The sequence below is a fragment of the Apostichopus japonicus genome, chromosome 20 (genome assembly GCF_037975245.1).
Source record: "Apostichopus japonicus isolate 1M-3 chromosome 20, ASM3797524v1, whole genome shotgun sequence".
NCBI classification, from domain to species: domain Eukaryota; kingdom Metazoa; phylum Echinodermata; class Holothuroidea; order Aspidochirotida; family Stichopodidae; genus Apostichopus; species Apostichopus japonicus.
The window spans coordinates 27,989,207-28,001,664 of NC_092580.1; the positions used below are offsets into that span (position 1 = coordinate 27,989,207).

Below are 12,458 nucleotides of genomic sequence, written 5' to 3' on the forward strand. Positions count from 1 at the left end.
CTTTCTTACAATACTGTGAAATATTGGACTAAAAGCTACTAGTATTAATACCATACATTGTATAACAATAGATGATATACTTCACTAGTTACTACGATTACTTTGAACTGTAAGAAATCCACAGTATAATTTTTCTAAAATGTGAACGGATTGTGTATACATTCATTCAGTCAATGGATAAGTTTGGGTAACCTTTGCACAGTCAAGTTGAGTGTATAGAACCTAAATGTTTTGGACATTCAGTTCCTAGAATATAAACAATCATTAACTTGGTCTATTGATGTGTATCAGGAGACCTATTCAGTGTGCAGTTATAAAACAAATTTTATTTCTGAGTAACTTGGTGTTTACTTTTTCAGTCTTGGCAACTTTTCAATGATGCCAAATGTAAACAACTTCTACAGTCATGTACAGTACTATTATTGGGAAAAATTTCGTGTTAACATTTTGTGTATTGCTCAGGTAGATTGAGGTTTATGAATCTTATTATTTTGTTGGTTATGAAATATTGATTGAAAAACTAACATTTCTTTGTATATAAACTGAGTGCCATAATCTTTAATTGTTCAAAATCATACACACCATTTATTACTTTAGCTGTACTGTACACAATAATCACTTATCTCCCTTACAATACCTGCCTGCAGTCTATGTATGCACTATCCTACAGTAACTGCCCATCCTGTGTACTGTAATTCGTAATGATTTAGCAATGTGTCCCCCTCCCCGTATGCCACATCAGGGACACCACCTACTTTTAAGATACAAAAGTCCAGTATGTTGTCTTTTTCAGTAGTTTAATTGATTGCAATCTTACTGTCAGTAATACTCCGGTGACATATTGCAACAAACACACTTGGCGAAAATGGTACTATGATTTTAGCACAAAAGCTAAAATCAGTTTTTATGCCTTTGCTGAAAGCAAAAGGAACCATTGATGTCATGAATGCATGTATGTGTGTGAATGTGATGTTTTTTTTGTTTTGTAAATTAGGATAACTCAATATTTAAAGTTGGATGGACTTCAAACTTTGTTTGCAGATGCACCTAATTGATTTCTTGGTTTCTATTGATATTGGCTGGGATCAAAGGTCATACTAGTTTACCAGAGGTCAATTTGTTAAAACCTTATAAACATGATAACTCAATATCATAAAGTTGGACGGACTTGGCATTTTAGACAAGGTTAAACTTGAATCACAGAGCCAACTGGCTTTCTGGTTCTCTTTTGCAGGTTCGGAGCATTACCTAGTTGTGTCAAAAATCAATATGTAGCTCATCCATATTTTTGGTCATAAATCACACAAGATTTCCTTGCAATTTATCTGCTCACTGTATCATGGAATAATGAATCTTGAAGGGTGTGAAGACTCGCGCAAATAGAAACGTCTAATGTCGGTAATTTGACCTAGTTTTGAATGAGGTGTCACAGAAGTGTTAGACACCACCATCGATCCCAGAAAATACACACACAGCTTGCTACCGTCAGTAATTAGACACTAGTGTACAATCAGTACATACAGCTGCGGTCAATACCCACAGCACAGTGTACAAACGATACGGCGATGGACATCTCAGGTCCAGCTGCAAAATAACAAGGCACCACTTTTCATTACTGTCTGCATTTTGTAGCGACAAGAGAAAAACTTCACTTGCAAGCAACGGAAAGTTAACTTTTTAAATGTGGCGACATGCTGTTTAATATCTTTGGCAACCTGCCTGTGAATCTTGTGAAACCCATGTGATCATCAAAATATACCTAATCTACATAAAAATCTCTTGTTAACCCTTGTAATCTCCTCATGTTCTGATCAGATATTGAGAACAGCACATTGAATACATACTCTTCCCTCATTGAATTACATTCAAATATCTGGATGAAGGAATTTACTTTGCTGCTCCCTTACCTGTCTCCCCACTCCACATCTGCACTTTCCCATCTACCTAGCTACACACTGGAACGTTTTAGCACTGCGCCCTCGCTCCCTGGGCACTGCCCTCTGAATCTACCATCTGTAGTTTACTATTAAAACCTTTGGGGAGGGGGGGCAGGGGGAAGGGAGGGGAAAAGGGTGGTTAATGAGAATTAGCTAAACTTATATATTTAAAGTAGATTGCTAATTTGTCAGAAGCCTGCTGTACAACCTTGATTTTTCTATGACTGAGAAATTACACCAACCAAAATACTTCGCAGGCATACTTCGCAGGCATGCTTCGCATACTTCGCAGGCGCAAAATACATCACATGTTGCTAAGTTGGATAGAGGTTAGATTGAGGCTATTTATTCCAGTTTTCATTACAGCATAAAGATGTTTATAAATATTTTTGCCATATGGAAGGTGTTAGAATGAATAAATAAACTTTACTCATCACCTGCTCACAGTTCAAACTCTGCGTCAGTCATCAACTGCTGAGCTAAGTCAATAAATCAAGACAAATATCAATTGATGAAACCACTCAAACCACCACCTGCTCCTCTTGAGCTCCAAATATTCCAAGTGCTTTGGATAAGATTCAGGTACAGTATAGTACTAAGTATTTGTGTATAGTTGTGGTTGCAAAGCAGTGATATTGTTTAGATTGTGGGTGGCTTAATGTGTCACCAAATTCTCTGGATTCAAGAAATCATTGCAGTTTTAAAAGCAACTTTTGTTGTTGATTTTATTACATAGCTGATTACTTCTGTAGGGAGACTATTAAACAATGCAGTTGGTTCACTTGATTAGCAATTTTTTTTAACCTAACATAATCCAGAGAAAAACCCCTCTGGAATTCTCAAAATTTGTTGTTTCAGTTTGCATACAGTAAAATTGTAATTTATATTAAGAGGCTTATTATCGTGAAATTGTCAGAATTCCAAAAAGTATTGTTTATTAAAAGTATTCATTAACTTGAATTTATTGAAATCACATGTACAGAAGAAAGGTGTCTAAGTTTATGATGTATCAATATGTTACGTATTAGTAGACCTTTATACCTGGACCTGCATGTGGTTGTCATGGAAACACTCGAGGGGAATTTTTGTTATGATGTAGTCACCCTGTGAAAGACTTAATTTATTTTAATCACAGGATTATGATATAATAACCACAGTGGGAGGGTCAAAATGCATGATATGAGACTGGCTATTTGAAAATATAATAAAATTAACATGTGATACTGCTAGGTTGATGAATATTAATTTCATTAAGTCCAAGAATAAATGAAAAAGCAAACAGCTTCTCGTAATATGTCCCGAGAAAAAGTTTTTAACTTCTCTCTGTTGCTAACCAATCTCACATGACACACCTTTCATTGTCAACTCACTCACAAATTATGAGTCACACTATTTTGCCAAATTTGATTTGGTTATGAAATTAGTAAGGTAGCAGTGATGTAAACCCTGTTCAGTTAATCCCTAGGGCTAAAATTGAAGTGTCATGGGGTGTACAAAAACAACCACACCTGTAAGGTTAAGACTTAAAAGGTCAAACTTCCCCAGCTCTTGTTTGAGGGTTTCCCTTTAGTAGAACCAGAATGGAGGGATGACTGTTTGAGCTACCGTACCTTCAAAACAGAAACAGATGCGGTGTGTGCGATGGTGAGTCAGGTTGCTCTCGGTTTCGTGGCAAGGTTTCTAGAACCGTCCAATCAGTGAAGTTCATGTTTGATGTGTCACACTGTTTCAGAAATTGATGATGATCCTGATAACCAGATTTTCTCACATTTGTCAAGGTGGCAACTGGCAGGTACTGGAAGATGTGAAATTTTGATGATATCCAACAACCATCATAGAAAATTGTAAATATTAATCATCAAAATTGAGGGAATAATTTATACGATGAATTGTCGAAAAAGAGCTGATTATGTCGAAGACATTTTTGCAGTGTATTCTTAACACAGACATCATTGTTTGCAATGTTACATTGTAGCATGGATCTGTAATACATGTACTATGAACCAAACTATTCTCTAAGTGTTTATTGCATTAATTAAAGCTGTATTATTTGTTTGTTTGTGTTTGTGTGTGTTCAATTTTGCTACAAACTGTCTGATACTAGATATCCAACAGTTGAAGGAAAGACCAGATAGCTGAAGAAAAAAACAAAGTCATTACTACAACGAACCAAGAATGGCAAAGTTTGGCAGAGGGGCTTGTGCAAATGAAACAAAACAAATTAAATTAAATTTCCTGTACAGGATAATAGAAAGTAGCTTAGTGTCATTCTATATTTACATATTTTTATCTTTGTAAAAATTGGCAAAGATACACACATGAATCTTTGTGTGTCTAAAAGTTGGTTAAATAGATTTTCAAAGGTAACTGGATGTAGTAGCTGAGATTCTGGTGATTTTCACTGTTCAGTACATTTGGTTCTTTGTGACTTGTAACAATGGGACAATGAATGGTGCTGTTGTTACTAGCAGACAATTGTTACTCCATTTATTAACGGTTTTGTAATAGCTTCGAACCTAGGCCTCCCCCTTTGTATGCGAACACCATTATATATATATACATATAGATATGTATACATATAGATATGTAGATATATGTATATATATATATATGTATATGTATATATATATATATATGTAGATATATATATATACTGTGTATATATATATATATATATATATGTACAATATATATATGTATATGTATATATATATATATGTAGATATATATATATACTGTGTATATATATATATATATATATATATATGTACAATATATATATGTATATGCCAAACCACCCACATTGTTACTTTAGTTTGTCGGCATTAAGGTCAGGATATGTGTTCCTTGTACATACAGTAACAGTAAAGGTAGCTGCTGTTCCAACTGACAAGGTTAATTGGACAAAAGAAGGAAGGGGTTCTGGTAAATGACCTGTTTCCTCTTTGTGTTTTCATACTAAACTGATAAATAATCCACCCCTACTAAAAATAAAACTGCCTTAATTCTCAGCCGATGAGTCGCCCAAACTATTCTGTTCTCACATTACCAGAGCAGAGGTATCACTTTGTTGCTGGGATATATGTTATTATTGGGTCAGTACAAACATGTGAACTCTGGCTAGTGTTTACATTTCAAGATGCAACAAAGTTTTGGACATTGTAGTTGAGAGAGGATGTGATGAGGGAGAATGCTTCAATGTAGTTTAACACACAGCATGTGCCCCATTAATAACGTAGTAGTTTGGGATTGGGTGGGCGGGCGAGGGGGGCCAGGGAGGGAGTTGGAGTGGATCCCCTTTGGCATACATGTACAAAATCACAAAGGGACCATAAGGCAAATACTATTGATCAAAGGGTATAATGCCAGGTGTCACACCTGTTCTTATAAGGGTTACTTTTTTGATATCTCACATGTAAGAAATATTTGATTATTATGTGGTTTGGTGAGCCCTGGGAAGTGATATCGGTAAGTAGGTCATATCATGGAGCTATAAACAGTTTATAGCTCCATGGTCATATCAACGTTCAGAGTGCTGGGCTTCTAAGATACAGAATACGGTAAATATTGTCTTCTGTTCTGTGATGTAGTAGATTTTAACACTGTGTACTACTTTTCCATTGTTGTATGCATTCATATGTAAACATGTTTCTGTCACCAATTGGTGGATGGATATATAAACATAGTGGGTGATCTCACCTAAAGTCGAGTGTTCAGAGGAACTTAAAGGGAGTGTCTCATCTAGATCATCAGTATAGTTCAGACTACATGTAGTGTAAGCATGGTAAAAAGTTTTTAAAAGTTTTTCAATATACTTTCCTTGTGGTTTAAGCCATTTTATGACGTTGAACAGCTTTTAAAATTGTAAGGCAATGACATCTCATAACATTGTACGTTAGTACGGTAGTAAAAGATTATACAAACTTGAAGTATTAATGACCATTATATTTGTCATTCTAGCATAATGACTGGCAAGGCTAGTCTAATTGCAAACATACATATTTGTGTTGAAGTTTAATCTCTTCTATTCCATGTTATTCCTATTTCAAGGGTGACCTGTTTGTGTTTGACTTAGCTGAATAAATAAAAATTAAAATGAACATGTCGGTAGATTATGTAAATAATATTATATATAATCAAACAGTTTTGTAAGTGCTCTTAAGTATAAAGGTCTGGACAGATCTAGGGAAGATAACACAGAATCATGCTGTGAAGCTTTGTACTTTAGACACCTGTGCCGTTACATATCCTTGTCACTATACATGAGCTTTGAGAACACAAACGGGATCTGATAGTTACACTATGGCCGTCAGCTTCATACTGTTGTGTGAACACAGTTTGCTCTTTCAGGCCCAGATCCCTCATTCGTGAATTCCTTTTCCCTTTTGGTTAATTGCCCTCATCACTTCTGCTTAAACACCAGCTGGTACAAGTCTAGGGGGATGGAGTGGGGAGAGGGGGTGGGGGTGGGTAGAGGCACTGTAGTACGCTAACTAGCTGCTTGACTTCTGAAACAATCATAATGACCTCTTCGCACTTGCGTAATTAAGCTCATTCGTTTCGATGTTGATCCACCACACATTCTGCAATATGGACCAGTACAGGGTCCAGCTTTACTACCTTGCGGAGGGAAAGAACCTGAACGCACTTGGGTTCTCAAATGTGGACAAGTTTATCCTGCTAGGATCGAAATGTCAGGCCTACTTACTTTTACACATTCTATTACACAGGCTCTCTAGTGGATAAGCAGTTTGCTAACAGTTTTATTTTATTTTAATTTTATGGTGGGGTAGTTATTCTCTCTACCCATGGTAACCAAGGTACATATGAACACACTGTGGAATTTATATCTGTATTCCGGCAATTTCAGCGAGAAGACCCCACAGCCTGCGGCAAATTTGATTCAGTTTCCCAGGCCGGGTCTTTAAAGTGGAATCGCTCAAGCAAAACTTCAGTTTTCTCCCATTGTTCACCATAGCTCTTCAAACACCCCTCTCCTCTACAGTTTGAAGTAGTCTGTACAACGTGTTTGTACAGGGTGTTTAAGGAACTTTCAGTTACATGGTGCATTGAGATTTGTATGGAGATATTGAGTATAACATTCTATGGTAAAGTATGTTTAGTTACACATGTGAAGAGTGTTTGTTCATGGTCTCTTGTATTTAGGTTTGTGTCTTACTGTATGTACATGTAGCCTAGGTACAGTACCCTACTATGCTAAGTCAATGGTCACTTTGCAGATTTGCTCTCAAGCTTGTAGATATTTTAACATCCTACTGTACAGTATATGGTAGGTGGGTCTGTAGAAAACATATGTGTCTTCACCTTGTTAATTGTATTAATTGTAAACTAAAGTGTCTTTACCTTGTAAATTGTGTAACTGTGTTGTGAAAAGTATGTGTCTGAAGTAAAGTCTAGGTACAATACCCTCTTATGCATTATTCATATATAGACTGAGCCAATAACGACTATACATCCTATGTTCCCATTTAATGCTTCTGTAATAATTAAATATCCTTTGTCAATTGTGACTTTGTAGATTTTGCTTTTAGCATATAAGATCCTCTAAACAATATGGATCTAGGTCTGTTATAGAAAGTGTTTGTTTATTGTGTTTTAACTTTGTTGAATTGTGTGTCTGTATGCTGTACTTATAGCCGCTACAGAACAATTGAATGAGCTATCAGATAAGCCCTTGTTAATGAGATATCTCCATGCTGTAATGCTATGGTCACCAGTCAGTTAACAGACTCGATTTCAGCACTGAATATAGCTTCCTTCCTTAGCTTGAGTTACATGCTGATTTGCAATAACTTAGAGATGTTATGTAGAGTCAAGCAATACAAACTCAACTTGTTTAAATGTTGTGCTGTAATACAATGCTAACCATATGTTTACAGATTACAGTGCATATATATAGAAGAAGTAGTGCAAAAACAGCTTTGTTATTGTAGTATAAATTTTTAAAATGACTAAGTACTACCACATTTTAGAAATTTGTCAGGTGTTTGATGTGTGTAACCAAGTGATTTGCAAGTCATTCCTGTCCAATAGGAAAGTTACAAGTTACTCAAAAGGTAGGTTAATTTCCTGCCTCTTTGCAAAGGAAACGATGCCGGAACAGAGTTATCTTGGAAAGAACAGTGAACATTTCCTAGGTGATATCTATGTCCAAAGTGACATTTACCAATTTGTTGAACAACACTGCACAGTTGATAGAGCTATATACAGCAATTACTATTAAGCAGACTACTGACTATGGTGGCAAGCTAGATTAGGGTGACAGCAATTCATTGTTGGGTCTTGAATTGCATACAGGAACAGGTTTTGCTGCTAATAGATAGAGTGGTATTAAACTTAAAGGCATTGAAGACTCGCCCCAAACCGCGTACCGCTCTCTGAAAAAGTTAATTTTCCGTTGCTTGCAAGTGAAGTTTTTTTCTTGTCGCTACAAAATGCAGACAGTAATGAAACGTGATACCTTGTTATCTTTTATAGATCTGTACCTGCAATGTCCATCCCTGATATGTACAGTGTTGTGGGTATTGACCGTAGCTACATGTACTGACTGTACACTAGTGTCTAATTACCGACGGTAGCAAGCTGTGTGTGTATTTTCTGGGATCGATGGTGGTGTCTAACACTTCTGTTACACCTCATTCAAAACTAGGCCAGAATACCGGCATCAGACATTTCTTTGTGCGCGAGTCTTCACTCCCTTTAAGAACAAATTAAATTACTGTGTATAGAAGCGGAAAGACAAACTGGGACAGACTGTTCAACGCTTCTTTCTTAGGAGCAAAATTTGTAGAACGAGACATTTCCTTTTTTATATATCTTTTGCTATATACCTTCTCTTTCTAGCATATTTGTGGATAGCACTGTTGACCACCTACTGCTAATGTGTATTTCACTTGTTTAGGGAGTGGAGGGGGTTGGGGGATTGAGGGGAGAGGAGCGAAGGGGAGGTATTGAAGCTGTTTGTTGAAGTAGTCTGCTGTACAGACTTTACTAATTCTGCCAGTGACTCTGTGTGTGGTTATCATACCTGAGTTATGGTTTTCTTTTGAGGACTTCTTCGTTATCTGGACTATGAATGTGTGCTCTCATTGGGTGAAAAACGTTCTTGCTCTGTGATGGGTGAAAGCCAAGGAGAACTCGTTCATGTAGTCTATATATATATCTTTGTGACTTTTCTTGCAGACTGCAGCATTACAAGAGGCAGACGTCCATTACTGATTACTGACATTCCAACGTGGCAAGATGGTGTTCCTGAGGGTACGACTTCTCCAGGTGGACAAGGAAGACCTGGAGACCCCCACCGGGACGATGTTTGATCCCTATTGTGCCGTGAATGTGTTGGAGTCTGTGAAAACAGCGAGTGAGTATAAATCGCAGCAGAAAGGAGTTCGGATTGACCTGGTATAAAAGCCCACGTTTTAGACAGGTCAACTTACAGTTCATCATTTCCTGAAGGAGGAGAAAGTGGGCAGTGTCCCGGAAGTAGGAATAGAGGGCGCAGTGCTCAAATGTTTCGTGTAGCTTAAAGGTTAGATGGGAAAGTGCAAATATAGTTGGAGCCAGGTGAGTATCGTCACTCGTAGATCCCCCAAACCAGTAAGTTTTTGGGGATTTCCTGCGTGCATTGATAACCCAGATCATGGTTTTGACCACTCATGTGCATGGACACCGTGACTCTTTAGAGAGACTGGTGGGCATCAAAAAGAATTAGACAAGTTCCAAACATCTCATTCAAACAGACCTGTACCAAAAAAAAGGAAGATTTTTAATGTATTTTCATTCATAACTAGATGACAACAAACTGTGTTACTGAAAAAAAATGGTAAGAACCATTTGTAAAAGTTTAAAAACAAGAACATCCTTCATTCAGTAATTGATAAATATGTAAGAATGATGTGTAGACGGAAGAAAATGTTTACTAAGAGGCCATTCTGACCTACTACACACATCAAAGGTGCATTCACGTACATGTAGGTCAAGGCATCCAACCGGTGAAACCACTCTTGACTCATAAGCCAAGAAAGAAGAAGGAAGAATAAAAAAAGTTAAAAGAAATTGGCACCTGACTCCATTCTTTAACAATTCAGCTTTTAGTAACCTGTTAATGGCTTCCTCTAAAAGTAAACAGAAAGTGTTTGTTTAGTTTTTTCTTCAGAATGTCACTAAAAGTTTAGCAGTGAGCTACTGTAGTACTTCATTTGATATTTCTGATTGGCTGATTGACATCCCAATCTTAAAGGTGAAAAGTATTGCTTCCTCCAGTCCCCCACCCCACCCCCCACCCAACATATGATACAAAGTTAAATAATGGATCTCCCCTACTCAGATTCCAACAAGCATTTCCCTGCCATCATAAAATTAGTGACACACACTGAGATAATTCATTTGTCTTTCTTGAAAAAAACCATCATTTCCTGGGTTCAATAATTTGGATGATCAGAGTCTAGCTATAAAACTAGCTTCATGTAAACTTTTAGCAATTTTTAGCATGCTAAAATGTTAGGGTATAATACCGACGATTCACCTTTAAATTCAAGTGCGCGGCATGTATTCATCATCTTGTACACTTACTGCAGGCTTTAGTCGCACGTCACTGCTTATCGACGAACATTGTCAAAACTAGTTTGAGACTCTCTGATAAAGATATTACAAAGTTTCCGCACATACTCAACATGACTGACAGCTTAATTCAAACAAACTGTACATACCCATGATCTATATGTAAGTTAAGTGTCTGATTGTGGTGAGTGATGTCGCCACGCACACAGAGACGAGAGCAGTCTTTAGTTCAAGTGAAGACAGCAACCGTCTTAAAGCCAAACTAGATCACATTGTTCTGTTTACAATGTCATTAGCCCCTGATTTACCTTCTCCATCCCTCCACCCCCCCCTCCCCCCACCAAAACAAATGGTCAAAAGTGATAACAGTATTTTGTGTCTGTTGTTTTTTCTCCAGGGCTGCTTTTTCCTTGTAGGAAGATACTTATATAATACAACTAGCACAGTCTGTGAAAATTGTTTCCTCACAAGTGATAGTCAAGGAAATCCGTAGTGCCTCTCAAGATCTGTTTTTTCTTTATGATAGTTCTTTTTCCAGGATGTGAATTTGATCTGTTTTTGTGCACATTGATATTAAACAAACTTAATTCTGGGTACACTTGAAAGCTCAAAATTTGTATTAGCACATGTATGTAGTAATCTATTTTTAGATAAATAGCAAATGGTGTTGCTATGTACATCTGAAACACCGTCCATGCATAGGTGTACATACATGGTGCACACTGTACAGCACGGTTGTTACTGTATAAAGCTGTGAACTCTGGGTTGCATTATAAATTTACGTCATCGGCGATAATTCTTGGAAGTAGTTTAAACTTTGGGTGATGAATATTGTAAAGCTCTGAAGAAATTCAGAGCAGAAAGTGATGTGGACTGCACATTAAGTTTGAGATATATATCTATGTGTAACACAAAATGTAACACAATAAAAGTATGACGCTAGATAAGTGTAAGTGGCATAGATGGAATTAGAACCAAATAAACCATGACTATACAGGAAGCGGATTAAGGAGCAAAGAACGGATTACATATGTTTGTAGAACTGATAGTTGTTAAGGAGTCCCAAGTCTTTGTTGAGGCCGGTGATGTGAGACTTAATACGAAAGATCCAATCGATTTCTTTACATTTACGTTCAGTGGCGGATTAGTCATTCTCTCACAAACCTCAAATGCATTTTAATTGCCTCAAACTTCAAATCCGGCACGGCATTGTCCTCAAATTTCAGTATGATAATAAAAATTCTAAAAACTTTTGCTTAGTAATTGTGGTGGAGGTACTGTCCCTTTAAATTATTCACAAACATGGAGGAGTATATAATAAAATTAAGCAATTAATTTTTTTTCAAGGATAGAAATTTGCTGAGGAGGGTGAAAGTAAAATGCTTGTTATGACCATTGTTGGATTATGTGTATAAATAGCATTTGTTTCTGTTACAGTGGAATATATACTGTAGATTAACATGTACGTTAAGGGTACACACACTGTACAGTACTACATACTGTTGATCTGTGACCTTTAACAGATAGAACTTTGTACGGTTTCCTTCCTTTCATTATTTTCCAGCCAACTGAGTTTCTTTGTCAGGGTTAAAGATCAGCTTGATCTTCCTAAGACAAATATGAATCGAGTATTCAGTTAGGTGGTGATCATTTTTTGCGTGTGAGTTACATGTGACATGTATGTATTTTAGATCCTCCTGCAAGCAGGAACTCGCGACGAAGCCATCATTGACTTATCAAAGCCACAAGCTGGCCGAAGTCAGTCTCTTCCATTCATATTTAACGTCCATGATTATGAATTGTCAATTGTCAACAACTCTGTAACTGGACAACATACATTAATCTTGGAGTCACTCGAACTGGGGACCTCATGATCGGAAGGCACCGGCGTTAACCACTGAGCTAACACTCCTTAGTCGCAGTATATAAAGTCAGAGTTAA

The 12,458-nt window shown here is 37.0% G+C and overlaps 1 protein-coding gene across 1 annotated transcript in view; it reads left to right on the forward strand.

Annotated features, from left to right (window-relative positions):
- Nucleotides 1–12,458, forward strand: part of LOC139961093 (protein kinase C delta type-like) — a 38,892-nt gene that overhangs the window by 2,123 nt on the left and 24,311 nt on the right. Inside the window, exon 2 of the mRNA XM_071959978.1 lies at nt 9,141–9,318. Coding sequence (XP_071816079.1) covers nt 9,201–9,318 — 118 coding nt within the window. The 5' untranslated portion in view covers nt 9,141–9,200. The remainder of the gene's footprint in view (nt 1–9,140; nt 9,319–12,458) is intronic.